At 35.9% G+C, this 27,048-nt stretch overlaps 1 protein-coding gene across 1 annotated transcript in view; it reads right to left on the bottom strand.

Annotated features, from left to right (window-relative positions):
* Nucleotides 1-1,574: 1,574 nt before the first annotated feature.
* The window catches only part of LOC139689939 (probable E3 ubiquitin-protein ligase HECTD2), an 89,294-nt gene continuing 63,820 nt past the window's right edge, over nt 1,575-27,048 (bottom strand). Inside the window, exons 5-18 of the mRNA XM_071587088.1 lie at nt 24,878-25,076; nt 20,857-20,918; nt 19,735-19,890; nt 16,673-16,824; nt 15,552-15,790; nt 15,229-15,384; nt 14,793-14,915; nt 14,469-14,650; nt 13,196-13,631; nt 9,560-9,634; nt 7,006-7,200; nt 6,466-6,581; nt 1,784-1,923; nt 1,575-1,699 (exon numbers count right to left, since the gene is read on the bottom strand). Coding sequence (XP_071443189.1) covers nt 1,575-1,699; nt 1,784-1,923; nt 6,466-6,581; nt 7,006-7,200; nt 9,560-9,634; nt 13,196-13,631; nt 14,469-14,650; nt 14,793-14,915; nt 15,229-15,384; nt 15,552-15,790; nt 16,673-16,824; nt 19,735-19,890; nt 20,857-20,918; nt 24,878-25,076 — 2,356 coding nt within the window. The remainder of the gene's footprint in view (nt 1,700-1,783; nt 1,924-6,465; nt 6,582-7,005; nt 7,201-9,559; nt 9,635-13,195; nt 13,632-14,468; nt 14,651-14,792; nt 14,916-15,228; nt 15,385-15,551; nt 15,791-16,672; nt 16,825-19,734; nt 19,891-20,856; nt 20,919-24,877; nt 25,077-27,048) is intronic.

Here is a 27,048-nt window from a genome sequence, read left to right as displayed (position 1 = left end):
TATCAGGCATGTAGAATGTTGTAGAATAGCTTTTCCTTCTACTAATAACCCACGATCAGTAGCCTGTGCTATTTTCACGATGCTTCTGACTACCTATTTGTTCAAAACTACTGTCAACCCTCTCTGGCTCTCTTCCCTTCAATTGCATATTACTCTAATTGCTTCAATTATCTTTGCTGTCCTTGGATCCACCTTGGGCAGCCCTAAAATATCTGTTTGCCCTCACCAACACCTGCATTATGTTTTCTAATTTCCCAGTCCTCAGCATCATGCTAACACTCCAGTTCCCTATTCTAACTGGTTTGGTCCTTTTCTTCGTCTTCTTCTCTGCTTCTGCCATCAACATTGCTTTGAAAGGATTTCATGTGATGGCCACTGCATAAATCTCACCTTTCCTGCCAGGCACTGCACCCCATTCAGTTGGCTGAGCCCTGCAGTCACCAGGACTTATGTTTTGTGCTTGTGTCCAGCATCATTTCTTTGGATAAATGACTGAGGCCCTGTTGCCTTCCTGTGCAGTGTTTTCAATTTGACTTACTTAGGAACAGATGCTGAGAGGACTACCTTTCATCTGGCTCCTACCCTTTGACCTAACTGGCATGGGTGATCCTACCAGGACCGATTATCATTACTTCTACCTTCATAGGTCCAGGTGTAATCAGAATGTAATGACAACAATAAATTAGGGAAATTAATTTTATTGAAAAACTTATTTCATCTGGTATTTGATGACAATAATTTAAAAATCATTAATAAATTTTGTAAATAGGAGGGAAACTTGAAATAATGAATTGTTTTAAGAGTTACACAATGCTGTGGAAATTCATCACAATCTTCCAAACATTTCTTTATACCTGTAAAATGAAATTAACACCTGAAAATGTTAACCTTGGTATTCTTTCAACAAAGAATGGTGTCGTGGTACCTAAAATTTAATAGTTTTATAATAAAGTCTTTTTCAGGCAATGATTAAACTCCAAATCCTTATACCCTTCATCTTTGTTTAATCTAATATTGACATAAGAAATCAATTGATCATCATCATTAGCAGTTTAACCTCGGGATGTCATGAACAGGGTCAGACTTTTTCAAAATACATTTTTGCCTTTAGTAGTTATTTGATGCAAATAATTGACATAAACTGATCAAGGTGTTGATGGAATACTATACAAGAGAATGTCAGTAGCCTGGAAGACAGAAGTACTCTTTAACTTCATATTAACATCTAAATAATTGCAATTTACTTGTAATAGGGACAATTAAATTCTAAAAAGTAGTTTTTACATGTGAATCAAATTTTTTCTCCCAGTAATTGAGATGAGACCTAATCACTTGTCTCAAATAGCTAAACAAACCGTGAGAACTAGTTTAATACTATATAAACATTATCCAATATAAGGAACCCTGATTTTCTTATTGTTGGTTATCCACAGATCATCATAACAGAATTTTGGAGAATATGTTCATGAGAAAATAAACAACACTTAACAGGTGTTTCCAGAAGGAACATAAATGCTGATAGTCTTTCATGATTTCTAATTTTAAATTTATAGAATTTCTTGTTTTTGAATATATTATTCTAAGCCAAATCCTTCTGCATTTGAGATGGCTATGATTAACTTTTGCCGTAGCGTTTCTCGACTCTTATATGGTGGCAAAACAAGTTGGTTGAAACATGTATGAGCTTCAGGTAGTGGTTCTTCTCGGTCATTTGGGGTCAGAATTCCACTTGACCTATTGCTCCAACCCTCTATTCTTCTTCTTAGATGACTTGAGCTGTTGCCTGCCACAGATGGAAGTCGTGTTATTTTGAATGGCATTTCAGACATGCCACCCACAGGAATGCGGTCACTTCCAGTTGTAAAATGAAGGAACTTTTTCTGAAGGTCTACTGCCAAAGATTCAAGAACTTCCCAAAAATATCTATTCAGAAATAAAGTAGAATTCAGGATTTGGTAGTTTCCAATTGATAAAAGCATTATATCATTCTAGCTATCCGCAAAAAGAAGAATAAATTGCATAAAAATTCTTTAACCTATTAACTCTGATTAATGCTAATGTGGTCACAAGTAAGTAACACTGATACACTCAATAAAATAAAAAGAAAACTCCTTTAGCAATAATTAGTTAGTATTGAAATGAAATAATTTACTTTGTAATTCCGCACACTTTATTTTAAAAAATACGACCCAGGTTTCGACGTTGAACATCGTCATCATAAAGTGTGTGGAATTACTAAGTAAATTATTTCATTTCACTTCAATATGTTATGCAAATTCCATAAAGTTACGCCTGAGACAACAACTTTTAAATAATTAGTTAGACACGTCCATTTTGGGATTTTTCTTTGGATGCAGAGGGAGAGAACTAATTAAGTTAGGATACACATTGTTATGTTTACAAGTTTTAAGGAAACAGATATCCTCATCTATTTTACTGATTTTTGTTTTAAGTTAGTGGTATTTATTAAGCCCAGATGACTGGAAAGACATTAAAATGAAAGAAATTGAGCTCTATGGCCTCGTAAATTAATAAAATAAAAAGAAAACTCCAAAAGCCATAATAAGTTTACTGATACTTATTTATAAATATTTGATTTGCATAATATTGTGTATTTCACTTTTCATTGATATTGAACTGAGGCAAGTTGTTGAAAATTCAACTTCATTTAGTTAAGATTTTTAGAGGCAGTGTCATTCAGTGTAAAGTAAAACTATCTGCCTGAGTGCAGTGGCAATTTATTATATGCATGCTAAGAATACTACAAATTCAAAAGCTCTCAAAAAGAATAAATTTTTAATATTTTCAAGTGTGTGTGTATGTATGTATAGTTGTGTGTGTGTGTGCATATGTATTTTTTTCATGGAGGGGATATACTTAATGCACCTTAGAGAATCAAGAGACACACTCGCCATCACAGCGTACCAATAAAACCCTACCTCCATTCTTTCTGCAGAACCAACACCAAGCATAACTTCATGGAGAGATGATGGCTAATGCTTCTAGTTCTTTACTTCTGATCATTCTTTAAGGGTAGGTCTGGCTACACTCCTGCATTCTTTACTTGTTTATACCATGGGAGGGCTGTTTCTTTGGCGCTCTTGCAATTGAAGCTTCTTATGATGCACTTGGAAAATTTGGTAACTGTCCTCCTATTGGATTCCAAGACCAACATTAACTTGGCCAGATTTTCTGGCACCATATTTTGCCTGAGTGTTTGGTCAAGTTCATCTTTTTCTTCTACAAGTGAATCGTGGTTACTTAAATAAAACATGCTCCAAGGTTTCATTCACAAATGGCTGACACTCTGGGCACAATACTGAATATTCCTGCTGGAATCACAGTTGTTATGCCCTGAAGCATGTGCATTTAACAGCAGGGTGAAATGTATTTTACTTCTCCATGTATTCTCGTGTTCTATGTATAGACATTGTTATTTGTTGATGGGTCCATCATCCTATAGCTGATTTATCCCGTTGATTCTGTGATCTCACCATAGTCTCGACTTTAACCACCCCCAAGGTGCTTATTGATGATGACTACAGTACAATTATTGGGAAAACTCTATCATATTTGCCCTGTCGGGTATTGGAAGAATGATTGCCTCTTATATGATGTTCCACAACAGAGGACTTCATACCAAGCCCTGTGGAAACTACCATGTAGACCTCAGAACCTACTTCTATGTCATACGCCATAGTCTTTCCATTGAAGTAGCTCTGGATTGATTTTCTGTGGTGGTCTGGGATTCCCCTTTTCTACTCTGCGTATGTGTGTTTCAGTATGTGGCTTGGCGTTATTGAATTGAATGCATTTCTTACATTAAAAGTCACTATGGCACTATACTTTTTTGTGCATTGAGTTTTCCTTTTTCTGGCTGCACTACATGTGCCGTTTGCACCACGTTATTCATGGCATCAATCATTGCTCGAGCTCTACAGAAACCATACTGATTTTTGGATAAGCCTCACCCTCCTTTGCTGTGTATTACCAGCTATTCTGCTGCAGATACTCCTCTCAAATACTTTGCCTGCCATATGAAGCAGATATATGTCTCAGACTGCTCAGGTGAGAATGGGGAGCAGAGTCCGGATGGGCAGTGTTAGAAAGAGGTGTAAGGCAGGGTTGCCCATTATCACCGGTGCTGTTGAATGTATATGTGGAGGAAATTATTAAAGGGGCAAGGGAAGAACTGGAGGTAGGAATGAAAGTTGGTGGTAAATTTGTAAAATCAGTTAAGTTTGCTGATGACCAAGCTCAAGTTTGTCAGTCAGTCAAGGGGTTGAAAGCATTGCCGAGTGAATTGGAAACTCATTGTGATAGATATTGGATGAAAATCAATATTAATAAAACAAAGGTAATGCAATTACCAGAAAGACAAAAGCTAAGCTAAACATTAAAATAGGAGGGCAAAAACTAGAGCAGGTAGAACAGGTTACGTATCTCGGAAGTGTTTTGGACCAACACGGTCTAAGTAGTAGGGACGTAAGAAGAAGAATATGCTAGGCAAAGAGGCTTTCACAAGGAGGGAGTTGATGACAGGGACGTTGAGTAAGGATGTTAAGAAAAGACTCGAAAAACTTTGATATGGAGCATAGCTATGTACGGTGCGGAAAAATGGTCATTGAAGCAGGAGGATAGATGTAGACTGGAGGCTTTTGAAATGTGGGTGTGGAGAAGATTGGAGAAGTTTAAATGGACAGAGAAGAAAACAAATGAGGAAGTATTGGGTGTGGTGGGCGAAGAGAGGGGTTTGTTGGGAGCAATCATATGGAGGCAGGAAAAGTGGATAAAAGGGGTATTGACCGGCAGTGGGATGTTAAAGACTGTGATAGAAGGGAGAATGTTAGGCAAACGAGGAAAGGGAAGGAACAGGATAGGGATGTTGGACGGGATGAAGGGAGGAAGAAAATACTCATAGATGAAGAGGGACTTGTTGTAGAGTAGGATGTTGGGTTGTGTTTCATTAGAACACAACCCAATCAGTAGATTACCAGCCGATAGACAATTACCTCCTATCTTTTGTTAGTAGTACCAGTTTCTGCTTCTTCCACTTCTCCAGGAATATTCCGTCTTGGATGCAATCATTATACACCTGGAGATATAGTTCTCATGTCAACCTGATAGTAAGTATCAGCTCAAATGTTGGTTTCCTGCATGGGCCAGGGGCCTCCAGATCATAGAACCTGTTGCAGGCTTTAAACAGTTCTCTTATAAAGAGCAGCACATTGTTTGGACTGAGCAGCTGATCCATTGTAGTAAACTCTGAATGTATGCTGGTGTGTGTATGTATTTGTATGTAAATATGTACATGCAAGGTTTGTATAAAAAGTATGTAACAATTTTCTCTTGATGTGTGTGTGAAGTGCTGAATTCGGACTGTCGGTTAAGTGTGTGCATGACCGAAGATATCGTATTGGCGTTGATAAGATGACAGTGCACACCATTATCACTGAAAATTTGGCATCACGAAAGATCTGCACCAAACTTGTCTTGAAGGTCTTGACAAGCAACCAAGAGTCAAGTGTGCCTCCATGCAAAGATCATCTGCAGTGTCATCGCGGCGATTCTCGAACCCCTTACAGCCACGACTTGGCACCAGCAGGCCATTATTCCTCTTCCCTATAAAAGTGAAATCCTCCCTCAAAGGACAACACCATAGTTTCATTTGAGGACACCACCTTCTAAGTGCCGTCAAAGAAGCTTGCACGGGCACCCTCAAGAATCTTCCGGAACCTTGAGTTGTGGTAAAGCCTCTGGAAAAAATGTGTCATTGCTCACGGGATGTACTTTGAAGAATTTTTAGGCATTGTAGCAAAAGCTGGAATAAATTTTTTCTCAAACTTTTCCCAATACTTTTTAAACAAACCATGAATGTGTGTATGTATATGTGTATGTATGTTTGATATCCATGTATCAGGGTGACCACTGAGGGAGGGTCATTTGGAAAGAAATAGTAATTCTTACATTTCTTATAACATTGGGTGAAAAATCTGGAAAAGGAACTTTCCCAAGATTCAGGCAGCCCAAACATATTTCATCCTGGTACTCCATGAATCCCCCTTATTTCAGAAGTGTATGCAGTTGAGAGGCCCATCTTATTGATTTGATGTAGGAAGCTGTAAAAATTAAATTAAGGAGGCAGGCAGTCCACTTGTTTAAGTATAGTGCTTATTATCCCAGGCAATCTCCTTTTTAAAGTTTGTAGCTATCACATCTCTTCGCCAATAGGGTGACTATTTATCAATTTTTTACTGTGTTTTGTATAAAACTATTCTCGTATTGACCTCCTTGGTGATCTATTTCGTATTGTTATCATACATATATTATTAATATAACAGTAATATTTGATTCATCCATTTAGGTTGTGAAATTATTCCATTAAAAACCTGAGATGAATTACTTGACTACGGTTCCCCACAGGGGTCTATTGGTGCACTGTATGGGTACTCATAGCTGACTCACCTTATGACAGGTTCATCTCCATTGTAGCCATCATATTCAGTCACTTTCTGTAACTCTCGAAGGTTTATGGTTGGAGATCCACAAACAAGCATTTCTACTTCCTCTGGTGACAGCAACTTGAAGTTATAAATTATATTAGAGGATACAAACATGTCATTGAAGGAAATACACAAATTTAGTAATATCCCATATCTGAGAATGCATGTTTAATCTGCCCATAGCAAGCTCATCTGCTTCCATGCCATCCCGTCTGTGTTGTTAATTCATTCATTGAATCCAGAACTGGGGTTGCTTGCTGGCATATAATTTATGTGAATTAATTGCCATTATCAATAAAAATTATCTGAGGAAATATAACATATTTGGCCATATTTTGTTAGGTACTCAGTGATATCTCCAACCTAATATGTAACTCAAAGGTGGATGAAGGAATGGCCAAATTCCTTCATGATTTTTTTCTAAGTGTTTTAAGAAGTATGGATAATTAATTAATATGTTCATGAGGCCATGTCAAAATATTTGCTGACATTTGGATCTTACCAGCAGGGCCTTGGAGTCACAAACACTGTGAAACCCATGGTAGAAGGCACGGAACTGGTGGTATATGGCAGAGTTTAGTATCCAGTCTAAATACAGGGTAACATACTCGTGTCGATTTTCATTCGTCACAGGTGTGTCTGCACCTCCTTCCTTAATGTCATATGTCCTGACTTCCCCATATTCTTCCAATGAGACCTCAAAATAAATAAAAGATTGCGTTTCATTGACAAGACTTCTCAAAACATTTCATTGAAATGGATGTGATGGTGACTGAACTATCTTATGTGGGCTCATTACCCATATGGGTATATTACACACACACGCGTAACTCGAAGAAGTAGTGCAAGCAGCGGGGACATAGATGTGCATGCATGCAAAAGACTAGTGTTAAACAAATAAAACAAGAAAAGGATGCGCATAGTTGGACATTTCCCCTGCATGAGCTGTCTTCCTCAGAAGAATAAACTGTACTGCTCTCGGGTGGGATGGGATGGAGGGAGCAGAGGGGGAGGGAAGGGCACATGGATGGTACCAGAGAGGGGGGAGATGAGGGGAGACGGATGCATCAGTGAGCTCTGTGGAGCCTGGGAATTTCAGAAGCGCAAATGGAGTCAGATGTAGGTCATCCCGTGGGTTCTCACCTCAATGCTGCTTCCTCACTCTGGGAGGGCTTTGATTGTGGACAGGAAAAGTATCTGACTAAAGTTTGACAGTTGAAGGAGGGAATGGGATATTTGGAGAAGGCAAGGGATATGGTATAATTACAACGTTTGTTAATGCATGTATAGATAGAGGCGGTGCTTTCACCTGCGTAGAAGGCTGAACAAAAGTAGTGGAAAAGGCAGTGAATAATATTTCTTGGTCTGCATGTTGTGTATATATATATATATACATATATATACATATATATATATATATACATATATATACATACATATATACATATATATATATATATATACATATATATATATATATGTACATGTATATGTATATATATAAGTATACATATATATATATATGTACATGTATATATATATACATATATATATATAAATATATATATATATATGTACATGTATATGTATATATATAAGTATACATATATATATACATATATATATACATATATATATATACACACACATATATATATATATATATATATATATATATATATATATATATATATATATATATATATATATATATATATATATATGGTTGGGTGAAAGAAGAAGTAATCTCTAATAATCGCAGTGAAGGCCTCCGTGGAGTGTAGCGATTTAAGTTACCAACCTTCCTGGATACATCCCAAAAAATCTCTTTGCCCATGCGAATTCTTGTCTTAACTTAATATACACTGCATGTAGATATAAAGAAGTCATTTTTGGCATATCCCCCAACTTCTTCCTTCAGTATGAGTGAATGTACAAACTCTGTGTCTCTATTGACATAAATGACCATAGTCATTTCACCATGTCCCCTACTGTCTTCAATTTTCCCATTCCTTCTCATACTTCCTTCACCTTTTAAACATTCGATAGATACTTTTCCTCTCCTTAATCAAAACTCTCCCAGAAATCGTGAACAGCATTCAGGTGAGAACCCAAGAGATGGCCTCTATCTGGCTCCTCTCTGCTATTGAAATCCCTGGACTTGACAGAGCTCACTGATGCACCTGTCTCTTCTCCCCTTTCTGGTGCCACCATTTGCTCCCCCTCTAACCATCTTCTTTCTGCTCCCTCCCTCTCATCACACCTGAGAGTAAAACTATGTTGGTGCTTTTCTGAGGAAGACAGCTTGCGAGGTCTAAGTGTCAAGATGTTTGAGTATTCTTTCTGGTGTGACACTATTCATTTTACTCATCAAACATATAGCCAATTTAGGTTTTCCTTTTTCCAAATTTGTGCGTATGTTTGACACCATTATTTATTTGAAGTGTCCGCCGTGGTGTAAACATAAAATAGGAGGGTTAGTGTTGAATTTTGTGCGATAAATAGGTTCACGCATGGATATTTAATTTTAATTGATAATATCCTGTCTTAATTGCATTTATTATCTTTTTCAATGAATATTGCATTCCTTTCTCCAATCATTTTCTTTGATTTAGCATCAATATATGTTAAAATAAGGCATACAAGGACCTTATGAACTACATATTACTCAAATTACTGGCATAGCTTGTGCTAATGAATTTTGATTTATTTGCAATTGACAAACGTCCAAAGAGAATATTCTATGGAAGTTTATTTTCAAGTTGTTGTAAAGGTTTTGTTTTATGGTAACTGGCTAAAAAAGGGTAGTGAATGGAATCTTTTAAAATGCATTCATAGTTTAATTGTACCTTTTCTTCAATCAATGTCTTTACCTGTGCCTGTAACCTTAAGTAATTGATTTAAAATAATCATATTCAAGGAGGTAAATTGGTAGCTGATGGCAAAAATGTTTAGTTGGCACATTTGGATAATCTGCTTTTGATCAAAGATTGGTGTGTTGCTTTGGGCATAATATGCTGTTATTATTGATTTGTCAGTTACCAAGAAGTTTGTACCTGGAAATTCATGCACATGTCCTCTTCAACATTCCCTTCATAAGCCAGTAGCTCATGGAGTCCACGTGCCACATCCTGCAAAATTATGATTATTATAGGAGTGATTTGATGATGTTATTTCTTGTCTCATTATATCATTGTTAGCGATCCACCAATTGGTTTAATAGGTGATGGTACAGCTCACTTTGTATTTATTAAAGCCTAGACACATGAAATCATTTGGCAAGCAGACTAATATTGAACAATGAAGTCACAAATTTAAGATGCTTTCATTCAGGACTAATAATGCAGATTTTATTCTTGATTATACTCAGATTTGCTACTTTGTGTTTCACTCATCAGCATTCATGAAATTTTATGGTGAATTTAAAATGCCATACTTTCCCATCGATAACACACACCTTATGTATAACGCACAACCAGAACTTTGTAGCTATCATGACTTTGTATAGATACTGTGCACCTAGGGCTTCATAGCTATCTTGAACACCCATAGATGCTGTGCATCTGTGTGTGTGTGCGAATAAATATACACACACATATATAAATATGCACACACACACATTTACATATATATATTTATATATATATATTATATATATATATATATATTTATATGTATATATATATGTATGTAAATGTGTGTGTGTGTATATATACTATATATGTGTGTTTATTTATTCACACACACAGATATATATATATATATATATATATATATATATATATACATACATATATATATATATATATATATACATATATATATATATACACACACACACACACATTTTCATACATATATATATATATACATATAAATATACACAGTAATCAACCCGAAGGTCGGTTTAGTAGGTGATGGTAGGGATCACCCAGTACTAAACCCTATAAGCTATATAAGCTTGATGGGCCGCTTATTTGGAGATCAATTTTGTTTTGCTATTCGCAGATAGAGACGTAGATGAACTGGGCATATATATATAAAAACACCATAAACACAGTAATCAACCCGAAGGTCGGTTTAGTAGGTGATTGTATAGTTCACCCAGTGCTAAGCCCTATACGGCGTGTGAATGTTCACACATCAGGGTATGGAGGCCAGTTCCTTTCCCTGTGCCGGTTATGGTTTCCCAGGAAGATCTGGTACCCGAAAAATCACTTGCTTGGGTGGAGCTGCAGGTGCCCAGAGTGCCTTGCCCGGGAATCGCACCCGGGACCCTCCGGTCAGCAGTCCAACGCTCTACCCACTGGACTACCGCGACTCGCATTTATATATATATATATATATATATATATATATATATATATATATATATATGTATGTATGTATGTATGTGTGTGTGTAAAATACGTGTATAGTGCATAGAAGACTAGAGCCAAGTGATAGCAATTCATTCCAAACAACAGAAGGATAAAAAAATAAACAACAGTTACCAGTCAACATTATGTGCCACCTTATGGCTTTTTCGCTATGATTCGTAAATCGAAACGAGACAGTTTGAGTGCCCATTTATTTCCTTTGTAAATTAAATTTCAGCAAATCAAATATGAAAGAAATAAGAGAATGAATGAAATTGAATTTTCTTGTTTTGTTTGCTTTACTTCGCTTTGTTAGTATCAGCGCTGTTCTAGACACCCATCAAGTTCTATGAGAGTGCCGCCTACCTGGTGACTGTTTCAAACCTGAATTGAGGAAAGCTTTTGTAATTCAGAATTTTCTCAAGAAAATTACCTATGGAGAATAAAATCGTACACAATGTTTAAGCTAGAAGTCATCAATTTCTCGAAATAATAAAAAGGAAATCGCCAGGCTGTCAGGATTTATCAATTAATAAATCTGTTTATCAAATTTACGTTCTAGTTGGGAAAAGTGGATGATGTCTGGTATGAAAGACTTCACAGAATCCGGTAGGATTAAAAGAGTTTCTTACGAAGAAATAAGCCGGTGGATCCTGGAAATTCGGCAGGGTGTCGGAGTGACTTGTGTAAAAAATAGATTTGAAAAAGCTTTAGGCAATATTTCAATGCCAGTACATAGAATATGAGGAAGAGTTAACTTCAGAGAGTGGACTCGGTGATGTACCTGAAGAGATAATAAATGCACTTAATTTAATTAATTGTGATTCAGGTGATGAATTTTTTGGATTCCAGTGATTGAACTATCATATATTTATACGTACGCGTATATAATATGACGTACTCTCCGTATACGTGAAGAACTGTGTATTAGAATATGGCAATTCTACGTATTAGAATAAATGAAGTATAGATATTTCAATGCAACAATTTCAGAGTATAAAAATCATTCGCCTTGACTGGGATTCGAACCCAGATCCCTCAATATCCGGTCGAGTGCTTTCGCCACTTTAGCTACCGAGGCGTCTTAAATTCTGAAATTTTGGGGCTTTTAAAGGAACAAGATGTTGTGACATGTACGGTATTTCGTCACAACATCTTGTTCCTTTAAAAGCCCCAAAATTTCAGAGTTTATGAGGACGCCTCGGTAGCTTAAGTGGCTAAAGCACTCGACCGGATATTGAGGGATCTGGGTTCGAATCCCAGTCAAGGCGAATGATGTTTACACTCTGAAATTGTTGCATTGAAATGCACATTAGCGGATGACTCCGTTAAAAGTTACTGTTGCGGCATCTCCCGCAGTTTCTTTGGAATTTGTCAAAGTGAAAACACCATAAGTGTTTAAAGTTGGCTTTGACCTCGTGGACAGTGGCGCCTCGCGCACGACTACGAATGCCTGTGACATTGTATGTATGGCATTTCGTCACAACATCTTGTTCCTTTAAAAGCCCCAAAATTTCAGAGTTTAAGAGGACGCCTCGATAGCTTAAGTGGCTAAAGCACTCGACCGGATGTTGAGGGATCTGGGTTCGAATCCCAGTCAAGGCGAATGATTTTTACACTCTGAAATTGTTGCATTGAAATGCACATTAGCGGATGACTCCGTTAAAAGTTACTGTTGCGGCATCTCCCGCAGTTTCTTTGGAATTTATAGATATTTCATTTATGTTTCTTCTTTTTCTCATGAATTTATTAGAGAAATAACGGTAAATGTAGCAGATCTGTATTAAATAGAATGCAATTAGAAAGGCATGCTTTTAGACTAATTTATTTTTACGAGACTTAATTAAACTATTGTGCGCATAGGTGTGTAAATGTTTGGATTTTTTCAATTTGTCGTCGTCATTTTTTCGATAATCGGAACATTTTTGTAGAGATATCGCGCGCGTTATCGAAGGGAAAATACGGTACTTAGTTTCCATATAAAAAAATCGGCAATGATTCCTTCTTATGATGTTACACTCAAGCTGCTCATCCCATAATACAGATTTCAAAAGGGGGAGGGTAGCTCCAGTTCCTCGAATGCTCAAAGAATGCATAACATAGCGTGTGAAGTTAAAAGAAATGAAATTGTTCCTACATTTTCTATTTAACATATTTCTGGGAAACTCTATATCTGGTCAGTCATGATTGAATTTTGTTCCCTTTTTTGTTATAAAATGAGTTCCAATTTTTGTAAAATATAAAATATGTATTTGTAAAATAATGAAGTTAATTTTGATTAATAGCTATTTAAGAAATATTTCCATCAACTTAATGTGTTAAAGGTAAACTTACTGGCATTATTTCTGCTAGTGCCTCTATTGATGGTGCCTCAACCAACCCAACTCTGTCAAATCTTGTTTCGTAATTTATTGAACTCCCTGCCTGTGAAGCTTCAATAAATGAAAAACTAGAGAGGAGTTTATCATGGTGTCTCATTAACGGGTCTTCATCACTCCCATCAGTGTTGTCTTCATCAGATGTCTCTCCATCTGTCTGGTACACAAATTCATCTTGATCATCTTTCTGCTGCTCTTTTGGATCTGAGGTCCAAGGTGCCACAGGTGGCATCAGCAATTTTCGATAGCAAATCAATGGAAAATGGAGGTCCAATGTTATAGAGTTGTAGACAGCTAGTCCCATTAACACCCCAATTAAATTATATTCTCTCAGATTTTTATTTTGGCTCAATATGTGGCTCTCATAACTGCTGGCACGGCTTCTGCTGTCACTGGAAAAATGTGCAAGCAGTCACATGCAATTTTTACATTGCGACTGATGTTCAGAAACACCATATGTTATTGACTTTTGTATATTTAGGCATTCTCATAATAAAATGGGTTTATCTTTTTTACGTAGCATATTGAAATGAAATAATTGACTTTGTAATTCCACTCACCTTATTTAAAAAAAAACACGGCCTAGGTTTCGACGTTGAACGTCATCATCAGTTAACCTGATGATGATGTTCAATGTCAATACCTGGGTGACCTGATGATGGTGTTCAATGCCAATACCTGGCTTGTGTTTTTTAAATAAAGTGTGAGGAATTACAAAGTCAATTATTTCATTTCATTTCTGATGAAATACTGGGTCCTGTTTAGTTTTTATGCTCATAATTGAAGGTTTTCCTCCAAAGGAGACATAAAGCTTATTATGTGGTCAATTTGGTTGTAGTAATGTTTTTCATGTCCATTTCAGGATGCTATCATTATTTATTTTGGACTGAAAATTTTCATGCAGGATTAGAAGTGATTCATAAATAAAAATACACACTTGTAGTCATGAGCTTGTAACTCATGACTACAAGTATGCTTGTATGACTATAAGCTTTTAAACAAACCTCATGGGTAATGTTAAGTGATCTATCCATACAAGTCTCTGCTTGGAATAAATCAATCCAGTGAAGTTAGGATCAAATTCAGTTAAAAAATTGTTGTAAAAACAATGAAAATTTGTAATAAAAGTAATTTTACAAGATGTCTCTTGACCTGCTTCATATTGAGATATTAATGAAATGACTATGAATGCCCAAATCTTTAAAATCATGAATGTTTTTCTTCTTTACCTGCCCAGTGGGCTTTCTGTGCCAGAACTGCTACTGCTTGAGTTAGAATAACCACTGCCTTGCCTCCTCCGTCCTCCCACTCTTTTCCCTGCACTCCTTGGTCGATCATCCATAATTCGTGCAGATGTGCTGAACCAGTAGCAGCGGGAATTTGGATGGTACACAAACATTCCATAATCAGGCTTCATTGGAAGGAAAATACAGTGAATAAATATTGATTGTATTGATAATTGGTATAATATTGGAATTATAGATGAAAATGAAATAATGTACACGATTACAAATGTATTTTTGACCATGCATGACTCGATTAGTAGTCCTAACCTCAAATATGTGTCTTATAAGCAGAAGAAGCCACTCCTTTGCGAGCCCCCCCATATCCAAGCCTGGTTCACCGACAAAAGAAACCTTCAACTTCTTTTTGAGGTCTTCCTTTTTAGTTGATATCTGAAAGATTTCAATGTGAGTTATTTACTTAGTTGTGACTGCATTACAAAAATGGTAGAGGGATGAGTAGGAGTTTAAGAAATGGTTTTTGTGGTATTATTACTCAGGCAATTAAGGCCGAGATAACATGTTAAAATTTACTTTTTACCTTTTTTTAATAGTAAAGTTATTTGGTAAAGGAATCAGAAATCTCAGCATTAATTTTGTGATCAGGCTTGACTACTGTTACTTGTATTTATGCACTTAAGCACTCTTCATGAATGTTAGTACTCATATAATGTGAATCTGCAGGTTGAGGCTTACGCATACATACTTCGTTGAGTGAGTCAGAAACAAGATGTGATCTTCGAATTCTTATATTTAGAAAGAAAATATCCATTTGAGGTCTATATCTGTAACGGTAACGATAAAATGCTCCTTTTGCCTCAATGCTACGTCTAGCGGTTTGTATCATCTGTTGCTCTGAGTCCTGTAAAGAATATGAGTATGCAATGATGAGATTGTTGATTGGATGTTGTAGTAGATGTCGTTTTATCGTTATAATCTTATGAGTCAACATCTACCTTTATCATATAGTTCATGCGACTAGGTATTTGTATATTCATTCAAATTCTCAAACATGGAAAAATTGCAAACCTTTGCTAGTATTGTACGTTTGGCAACAATGCTTAGCAGGAATGGTTGCTGACAATAGGAAAATCGTCCACCTTGTGGATTGTTCTGCCACAATGAAAACTCTTTCATCAAATCAATATGATCCAATGCGCTGTTGTATAGCTCTGTGTAGTGGAGAGGGGGAGGGGGAATAGTTGCGCCAGTCAACGAGTCAGGTGTCGGGTAGCATGGGGATGGCGCTGGAAGTTCATTGGAGGCATCTGAAAGAAGTGAAAATATGATGAAAATGAGGTATTTTTACAGCTAGGGTGGGATTTTAAAAATAAATCAATTTAAAGGAAAATATTTGTTATAACTAGCAAAATCACATTAAATCAGACCAACTGTGGGTCTGATTTATGAAGAATTGGAAATTTGATAAATTTTATCATAAACTAGTAAAGCACATTCAAATCATTGAAAGCATATAGATTGTAAAGCAAATTTTCTTATCAACCCTGAAATACCATGCATCTGTTTTTTGGGCGTAAATCAGTGCTAAATGTCAGTGGATCTGCCAATTGTGGAAGACATTTCATTGAACTGGAATAATTCCTCCATGTTGCCTTTTAAAATAACTTGCAAAGCTGGGCTCTTCAATATTAATGGAAACCTTGATTGAATTTTTTGAACTAAAGTGTTATTCCATGGATAATACTTTTGGGGTGTGTTGTGATATTGCAGAAGTAACTTTGTGATAATTTTCCATCCTAATATTTCAGTACTTGTAAAATACTGGTTTGAGGTGATTAACTGGAGTAATATCTGAAGGTTATTACTTTTTTCATTCTCAAACCTTTAACTGTGATTTAAGTTTAGTGATATATACTGGTTAATATTAATTTTAAACTTCAACTTTAATTTACTAAATTTTATAAAATCGTCATCATTGGCATTGAATTCTGGGATGAAATTTTTTATAAAAGAGCAATGAAATCACAAAAAGAAGGTCAATGATTGGCATCATCTGTTAGCTCAATATTTTGTCCTTTAAACTCTCATCGCTGGCTATAAACTTTTGGAAATATGATTTTATTTATATCCATGCTCCTAAAGGATGCTGCCGACAGAAATAAAAAATAATTAGAATTTAATAATCTTACTTATTAGAGCCAAGACTTTGGCAGCTGTTGGTATCCACCAGCGGCTAGATGAATGAGATGGAAGGTGACGTCGCAGAGACGGAGGGAATTGTCTAACATTGATGAATTGTATAGTATTTCGAACAATCCTCCTTAACTTTTCTGCTTCCATGCTGAAAAAATGAAGAATATGATGAGTTATCTTTCAGTGTAGTTATTTATTAAAATTTTTCAAATATCCAAAAATTTTGATGCTCCGCCATTAAATTTTCAAAGTACATAATATCAAGGAATGCTATTTCAGAATAGGAAGAATCTAGTTGTTGAAGAATCTGTATTGGCCAGTGCTTGTGTAAATGCCTTTGTTAGGTATATCTTTAGTTCATAGGTCACTCTGACCTTGGCGCTTAATATTCTTAATTTGTTTAATCATTACAATGGAATTTCAAATACTGGATTTGATTTAAGTAGGTCATCATTAGCAGCCATCAATCTGAAGATTAGTTAACTGCAACCCTCCACTCTGCCCATCAAACCCGTTCCTTGTGTCTGCTTACCTTTGGATATCTCTTTGTCTGCTTGACCTATTTGTATATTCCTGGTCTGTCCTTAAATCACACAAAACTAGTTTCTTTTTTATTCTTGTGAGTATTTTAGTTGATTTTTACACCATGCTCTTCAAAAGAATTTTTCAGTGATGCATTCGTCATTAGCAATCATCTGTGACAGCTCATTTCAATTTGCTTCCAATCTTCTCATTTCTGCAGCTGTGTCTGCCCATTAATTACTACCATAGGTGAAATTGGCTCCTCGTATATGCTAGAAAGAAGTACTTTCTTGCTTATATTGTTTGTTTGGAGTCTTTCTTTATGCAAAATTACTTCTTTTAAGATTGCTCTATTTAGTTAATTTTGAATTTACACTAGTAAAGAATTCATTGTTTATTTGTGCATATGGATACCTGAATCATTTCTTTTGGTGTATTTATTTCAACTCTAATGCCAAAGCTTAGGGAGGAAAGTGCCTTTTTGTGCTTGTTTCGTGATATGGTAGCAATCGAGTTCATTTTTAAATCCTGGAAATTTCTGTTCTCTGACTGTAGAAGACTAATGTTTTCTTTCAGAATTTCATAGGATTTAGTTCCATTCTGTTTTCAAATGATTAACTCAAATCAATAAAGCATTAAATTTGGCTGATATTTAGCCATCCTTTTCTACATTAGAACTAAGAGTTAAAATAGTTTCTCTCACCCTGATGCATAATTTTCTCACACCTTAAAATTATTTTGCTCTTTGCTCCATTGTACTGTTAATTCCTTTGAAAAAATTTGATGCATTGCAGTATTAAATATTCTTATTATTTTAGTCCCTTCTTCTTCTTTGGTTTATGTACTTCATTTCTTCTGGGAGACCATTTGGATATTAAATTTGCCTATATTTTTGAATATCGATTTGTTTAATGGAGGCCTTGTTTTGAGCATGTTGCAGTTTAAGTAAGGGATTTCATTATCCCATCAGTCTCGCCTTCTTGAAAATCCTTCACTGTGACCCATGGCATGACCCATGGGTCTGATGGTACCCATGCTCTATGGGCAGTTGAAGAGGAGCTAGGGGACAGAGCGGCCACTCATTAAGGAAATCAGAAAGTCAGAAATTAAGTCATCAATTTCTAAAAATGTTCACGAGAAAAGGTGAAATATTTTTAAAAGGTCATGAATATGATATCCACACGATTGAAATGAAATGGCATTTGGGAATTCGTGATGAGGAAATCATTAGTTTTAGTTGTGAGATTAGTTGCATCATTGTTGCCCTTGAAGACCTTAACAAAAAGTGGAAGTAGAGTGAGATTGATTTCAGTGACACCAATGACTCATGAAGTGGTTAGGAATAATCCTCAAAAAACCATATTAGATTTATAATAATAAGAAATGAAATCGGGAAAAAGGATTGCATATTTTTTGAAAAAATTTGAAAAATGGCCACATTGGGGAAGGTTGAACTCAAAGTAGCTCTAACTAAAGCTAAAACTGCAGCCAATGAGCAATGGTTGCTCACACCGTCACAAAGAGTGTGTGCTTTACCAGCTGGTTGTAACTAAGTTTCTAATCTAAATGCAGATTCTCCATTTTTATTGATGTATGAAGTGTTTACCTCCTTCAGGATTATTTGGCTCTATTCTTTCTTATGACAATGTTTCCTCCATCTGTGATTCTAGATTTCTAATCACTGACCAGGAGATATGCGTGTGATAATAGTTGATCCATGGATTGTTTTAATTGAGAAAGTTCCAGCACTTCTGTCAGTAAATTCATGAGATAAAATAGAAGCAGAGAGATTACCTGTTGGGATGGTAATGTGGTGGATTCTCATTGTCTTTAGCATTAAAGTGCTTGAATAGTGAATTTTTATCACGGATGCTGTAAAATGAGTGCTATTCTGGGGACCAATTTGATTGCCACCAATTCTCATGAAGCTACTGCCTCTCCCCATGTGTTTCTCCAGGCAGACTCTCTACAAGTCACAGATTTTTATTACTATTTTTCAGTTTAAATTTTATTAAGCAATCCTTACTCATGGATGGATTTACATTTTCACTAAATACTAAAATATCAAATATCATTCCCAATGACTGCTCATTTGTCAATACATTGTATGACAGTGTAATCACTTATTTTGTGACTGCCTATATCTGGTAGAATTAACTCTACAAACAACTTCATTAATACATTTGTTAGGGTTAAGCACAAATATATAAATTTCTATTATTATAATATATCAACTAGGCATTACTTTGAATACCTTATGTTCCTAGTCTCAAATTCTGGATCAAAAACATATCAAAATGTTATATTTAGTAACTTAATTGCAGTATAACATATTTATGCCATTTAAATACTGTAGTGAATGAAAATTGAAACTTCCTAAATCTCATATTGTGAAATGTAGGCAGTATGCAGATTTATTACAATAAAAAAGAAAGAAGACTTGTTCGTGATATGACTTGTCACTTTGAGAAATTGTACTCAGGATGGCCAGATGATGGTTAAGTTAAAATCATACCTAATCAGGGAAAGAACTTACCCTCGGAACCATCTAATAAGAAGTTGCTGCTGGAGTGGGTAAAGGTTGACAATTTTCTTGAGAAGATGAGCGTATACAGAGTATGAGGATTGAGCAGCAAATATAGGGTTTTGGATGAGAATGAACAGTGCTCGAACTTCGTCTGCAGGAAGAAGTCTGTTGAAATAACAAACACACCATATAAGGTAACCTGGAAAAGGTGTATCAAATCATTGACTAATGAATCTGTAAGATAAAAACTATCTCCAGACAAGAGGAAAAATTTTAATTGTATCAAATGTTTAAGAGTAGAGGAGAGCTATGGCTAATACTTAATAATCCTTTTTCAAATATTTTAGATCAGTTTTTGGGTTATGGCCCCCCTCAGCACTTCAAAGACCTAGATGCCCCTTCTGGCATGATTTTGCTAAATAAGTCACAGAAAAGTATGATATAAATATGGACTTCAAATAAGAGGGAATTTAGCGAAAACTTTTTAAATTTGGCCTTCTTAAATGAATACAAATTGTGCCAGAAATAGTTTTATTTATACTATATTGATGACGATAAGGAAAGGAATGCATTTTTAAATTTCTATACAAGAATATTCAAATTGAATTTGCTGTGCATAAGAAAATATTCATTTAGAAGAACAATTGGTTGTCAGAAAGTCTAGCAGAATTTTGTTTACATCTTTAAAGTATGTAGGATCTGTTGAAAATCTATGCATATTCTATGGGGAAGCTTTTAATTGATGCACACAAAGAAGGCATAAAATAAAATTCTCAAGACTATGAAAGTTAGTTTTTATGATCTTAAATGTATTGTTTATTTGCTATATATACACTATGATACATACGTTTAATATGAAAATGAAGAATTATTATTTGTATGTTTTGCAAGGATTTTGAGGATGTTGGATTTTCCATTCCATGGATGTCCAGTAATGGTATATTTTAATTTCAAATTAGACCCAAATAGATACTACCTTTATAGTTTATTTGAGTCAAATAATAAGTAAATAGGTTTATGTAACTAATATAATAAGCCATTGTGCACATATCTGTTCAGTACTTAAGAAACAATCTCATTCATATTTTCAAGTCCACAGTAAAAGAGAATTTGAAAACAGGAGTTACTTACTCATTTTCCTTTAGTAGGGCTATGATTATACTCTTGAGAACAATTTTATGAGTCAGATGTGGCTGCAAAATAATGATTAATTAGTAGGAACACATGGAAATTTTTTCAAGTTCTTTACAAACCTCCAAATTCAGCCTGAATTCTCGCTTGTGCCTTCAGAAAGTTACTATTTATATATGTATGTGGATCTCTTTTTTAAGTGAAGCTCAGCTGTCTTCAAAGGATCCATAGTTGAATGGCCCATAGCAGTTGCAAATTAACTTTTTGGGATTTAATTGTTATAAGCATTGTAATCACAACTATTTTGCAATTAGTAATTGATATTCCTGAAACTGAATATGAGTGACTTGAATTTTTCTGTCAAATACGTTGACTGCAAATATAGGTCTCTTTGTGTACCCTGTATTATATGTGCATACAAAAAAGAAACCTCTAAACTTGTACAATATGAGGCCAAGTAATGAGCATAAATTGAATTTGATGAATACTTTTAACAAGCATTAATCATCACCACATGTGGTGAAAGTGGTGATGGTTCTAAGATAGAAACCTGAGGGAAAGCACTGAGAGAGTTTTTAACATAATACCTTTAACATTTAGAAAGTTCAAGTGTTTGCAATGCCTTTCTTTACACCTTTGCTCTAAGTCGAATATGCTGTAAAACCCTGATATAGTAACTTTCTCAACACTTCCTGACAGTTTATTTTGGGAAAAAATAATTACCTCTGTCATGATTTACCCTAAACTGGTTCATTTATATGAGATAGTTTTCCATCTGTAGCATCATCATTTAATTCCTTTGTTCAAAATATATATTGCACAGGAAGGAGAGATGTTATTGTCATGTTTCAAATAGTGATACAGCTAATTTCTGATTACTATTTCCCTTTTTTTTTAAAAAAACCCAAGGATATATGCGCTATATGGACTTTCAATATGTAAATAATTTCTGATCCCATTCTTGAACACTCTGTTTTTGAAAATTTAAGCTTGTTTTGGAAAAATACCTTATACCAAGCACAAGGATTTATGCTGGCCATCTGTGGTTCAGCAAGGCTCATCGAGCTAATATGGAATCCAATACCATTCACCAGGTTTCACAGGATGATACTGATCCCTTCACATCTATTCATAGGTCTCCATAGTCACAAATCTAACATTTTCCCCTCTCTGGCTCCTGTCAGATTCATTACAATATCTTCAGATCAGGTTTCAAACATCAAGTCATTACATTAACCAATTGTGGAATTACTCAAGCTTGCTTTAAGCTGGAGTCCATCGAAATTATAGCTGGATTCATCAAAGAATGAGTTAGTAATACCTAATTTGGAGCTGTTAAAGGAAGAGAAAGCCATGGAAAATAGAAATTGGTTCTAAGCAGTGACAGTATACTTTCTGAAAAGTTGTACAGATTTGTTTACTTGCCACAGTTTCAATGCACTACTTAGAACTTTTACCCACTATGGATTTAAATAAAATGAATGAATTATTTTCAGGCCTGGCTAGTTGGTTACCAAAACTTGAGATGGCAAGTCTTCTTCTGGCCTGATATCTCCTCTGCACCTTAACACTCCTTGTTATGTGCTCTGTATGCATGCAATAAGCAATGTCAGATGATAGTTTCAAAGAAATGCAAGTCAGGTGATAGTTTCAAAGTTGATTATCTAAGACATTCTTGCTGTATAGCTCTGTGATCAGTTCCACTAAAAGTTAATACTTTCATTGGTGAGTTGATTTCAGACTTTAATTTTTTAATTATGAAAAACTCAATATTGCAACATGTGAATTAAGTTGTGCATCAGTCAATCTTTGTCCTTATTGCATATTTCTAGGTCATATATCGCTAATTGTTTGATTTGAGGGTGATCAAACATTCGGTAGCCACTCAACCAAAGGGTTACTATCATTACTCTATGCATTGCACAATCAGTGTGGTATTCATAGGATGAGAATCAGTCATAAAAATCATTGAAATTCTCAAAAAAAGGAAGGATTGCAGTTGTATAAGTTCAGTTAGTATTAAAGCTGGGGTACCTAAACTACAACAGGTAGAACAGTTCAACTATTTAGGAAATGTTTTATAAGAATGTGGGCAAAGTAGCCAGGGCAAAAAATATAAAAAAAATTATTAGTAACAGGAGCTTTTAAAATAGGTAGGAATTAAGTACTGGCACCTTAAGTAAAGGTATAAAGAAAATACCAATGGAAACTTAAATATGGGGTTTTGTATATGTATGTATTATTGTGGCAAGGGGATATACTTGGATTGAAGATCTTTGAGAGGTGGGAGTGGAGAAGAATGGAAAAAAATGAAATGGATGGCAAGGGAAACAAGCAATGAAGCTGTAGGCATTGTAGTGGTAAAGAGAGAGCTGTTGGGATAAATTTGAAGAGGATGGGACAAGTGGGTGCAGGGGATAATTAGAGGCAGTGGGATGCTGAAGATTGTGGTACAGGGAAGAATGCTGGGATAGCGAGGAATATGGAGGAGAAGAAAAGGCATTTTGGATGCAATCAAGGGAGGTAGAATGCATACTTTAATAAAGAATAAATTGTTGCAATGCAAGTATGCACTGTGGGGTTTAAGGGTATTTTTTCATGTTTTTTAGAGCTTACATTAGTATGCAGTGCCAGGGACTATAAAAAAACCTACCCTAAACTGGTACACTATTGTTAATTATAATAATAAAAATACTGTCAAATCTATGTTAAACCACACTTTCATTTAATTTGTTCACTCAAGTGCACCAAAAGTTACCAGCATTGGTGCCTGCTGTAGGATAATATAGAAATGCCTTTTATAAAAATGTGCCAATTATTTAAGAAATGAAATATATTGTATTTTTATTTCTTGCAGATGCCATTTTTAAATTGATATTAGAAAGATTTCATTCAATTATTCTGTAATACTTTTAGAAATAGCAAATTTGCAGCTTGTAAATGAGGATATAATCAATGCTTCCCTAAAGGAAGGTATGCCGTTACAAATATCAAGGACCTCTGCAATCATCAACATCAGCGTAAGTACTTTACTGAAAATGTCTCTCGGTGGAGTTGAGGCTTACAGGAACATATTTTCAATTTCTTTTTTATTCATTAATATATGGTGCTACTTCAGTGCTAATCTTCAGGTAAATTAAAGATGATAGTCAGTCACCCTCAGTCATTTGATAGCTCCTTGTTGGATTTCTCAGGTTTTCGCTATATTTTTTGGCCTGGATAGGCAACAGTTTTGGCCACTGGAATGCTTGTGAAACTTTTATATTGAAGTCAGTGAAAACCGAAGTAACATGCGAGGGCCAGTTTAACGATGTCTTTGTCGGCAGAACATTTTGCTTGAATCCAGAAAACTTGAGGTTCATATCTGATAAATTTTGAAATCTCAAAGTGAATGCAACCTGCACTTTTAAAGTTCCCCGATGTTTTTATTTTCGAAGATAAATAACACTATGACTGTGCTATCAGACCAGTCCATACCTTTTCTCTACTTTGTATATTTACTTCAGTCTATTGCTTCTCGCCAACAGACTTACTTACCGTCTTCTTTCTTAATGGGACACACATCGCAAAACCCCTTATAATTCTCTTAATCCCTCTTAATGTACCAATGTCATTTGACACCAGCACACCACTTGTGTTGAACCTCTCCCTTACTCCATAATATTAAATTTCCAAAGAAACTGCGGGAGATGCCACAACAGACTTTTCAAGATGTACCTTACTCAAGCTAAGCTTTTCAGTGTGGTGGGAAGTTTATAAGCTAAGCACAAATTTATAACCTAAATTGAAATTTATAAACTAAATTGAAATTTGTAAACTAAATTGAAATTTATAACCTAAATTGAAATTTATAAACTAAATTGAAATTTATAAACTAAATTCAAATTTATGAACGAAATTCAGATTTATGAACGAAATTCAAATTTATGAATTAAATTTAAATTTATGAATTACATTTAAAAATATAAACTACATATAACACTCTAGATGATTATATTTTCACTGACTACTTTGATGTTACCGTTTGAACCAATGTTTCATGAACTACATCCAGTATATCCTCTCGTAGACTTGGGTGCCATGCTTCAAAATCTGCACCTGATGATTCAGGGTCAACTTTAAAAAGTGTCATCAGTTTAGAAAATGATGAAAAGGTTTTAGAATAGAAACGAAGCATGGGCGAGAGGTTGTCTGAGTGATGCACATGACGTAAATTCCTTCTGCAATGGAAAAGATAAACATAATTTACATTTTAGTTCCACAAGTTTTTTATATTCAGCTCAAAATATTTGTCTTAATGCATAATATACATTTACATAATACCTGTCATATAAAGCATATCGTAAATGCAATAAAAATATGTGATGTAATTGAGAAATTGGAGCATGCATATCGTTCCTGAATTATGTGAGTGAGGGACTGATCGATTTCTATTTTTTTTATCTTATCACCAGTAGGCATTCATTGATGAGGATCTTCACATAGGGTTTTTCTCTCTCTCTCTCTGCCAACCTCAATACAAATATGAAAAGAATGTGAATTGCTGGCATTGCAATTCAGGTGAATGTTCAGAGGATTGTGAGGCGGAGCAATGAGTTTCCTCCGAAATGACGAGGCGAAAGTGCTTGCCCCTGACAAAGGAGGGTCAGTCGATGGTAGGGGTGAACGATTTTATGCGGCTTGGGAGGAGAAGCGACGTGCAAACTAGAGCGGAATTTCCCCTCGGCCCATCGAGGGCCTTCCTTTGTGCCACGGAATATCGACGGGGAGGACACGTTGACGTGGGCTATTCCATCGCCGAGGGTGGGCGCGAGAATGCTAAATAATAAATGCCCCGTCAACGTGTCAAACCTTTTCGCCCCTCTCGTGATCATTTCCTGAATTCCCAATGGCCGTGGGAGAGGGATAGAATCCTGGAGAAGCGTTCGGTAATGTCTTTGAGAGATTACTCGGGCCGCGCGTTGGCTCTAGCCGCGGTCACTTTGGCTCCAATTCGGATTGCAATTGAGGGTAACGAAACATGAATCAATAACATACAACTACCTCCTGACGTCTCTAATTATTTACCGCAGATTTTGATAATTACTATTTACAGCCATTAGAATTGAGGCTACCCACTTGGGGAGTCTCCAAATGTATCTGGTTTTGGTGACAAACTACTTGACGAGACGTATCGTGTGTGTGCGATGTGAGAACATATTCCCAGTGAAATAATTTCAAAATCGATTTGGCTCTTTCTTGTGCATTTAAACAAATAAACAGCAACATGCGTTTTTGAAAGGAGTGTTTGCGCATGCGTCCTCGTGTTCGCGTTTTATTTCGAAGCGATACTTCCAGTTCCGATGAAAATTCAACCAACTCGACAGATGACTATCACAGTTCCCAAAAACGTGATTTCATTAACGTCAATCCGTATGCTGGTAGTTGCCTAATCTAATGTGGACGGACCAAAGTGACCCCTTGGTCAGGAAAATCAGGGAAAAAGTCAGGAATTTATCAGTTTCTTCCTAATTTTGGGAAAAAATGGCCGAATTCACCGAATAAATGGGAATTCGATAAGCAAATTGGAAAAATGAAATGGAAATCAGGAATATCCGGTGGTAACGACGTTCATTTCAGCTGCCAAATCTGTTAGTTTTATACTTGAAATCATCGCACTTGCAACCCCTGAAAAAATCTGAACTATTGTTTCGGACCGACTTCAATGATACCATTGCCACAAGAGGCAATTAGTTAAGATACTTAAAAAAAATACCCAATCAAAGCGGGAGAAAACTGGGGAACAGGACGAAATATTCGTCGGGAAAATGGGGAAAAATTTGGGAATGGTAATCCATAAAATGAGTGGCCACTCTCATGGCGAACGTAATGGGAGATATTATGGAGTTGCATGCTTCTTGCAAGCCCTAGAAGCAAAGGGGCAGATTGGAGAATGTGCCAAATATGGGGGTGGGGGGGGGGGGTGAACCGCCTCCACCCGCCACTATCCCCTCTGCCCCTCCCCATCGCTTCTCGCTAATTACACGACCGGCCGAAAGCACTCCCTCTCCACTCTTCCTGCGCTCGTGTGAGGCGCCGGTGAAATGAAAACGCGGCCAGTGCCCTTAAAAGTCCTTGGTTGGGAGGGGTGGCCGATTGCTCCCCTATTTCTTCTTTTATGTGCATTGGTCATTCTGGCGCGCATAGCTAACG

This window comes from Hetaerina americana, unplaced genomic scaffold, assembly GCF_022747635.1.
Source record: "Hetaerina americana unplaced genomic scaffold, ioHetAmer1.1.p SCAF_29, whole genome shotgun sequence".
Taxonomy (NCBI): Eukaryota; Metazoa; Arthropoda; class Insecta; order Odonata; family Calopterygidae; genus Hetaerina; species Hetaerina americana.
This window is presented reverse-complemented; position numbering and strand designations above follow the sequence as displayed.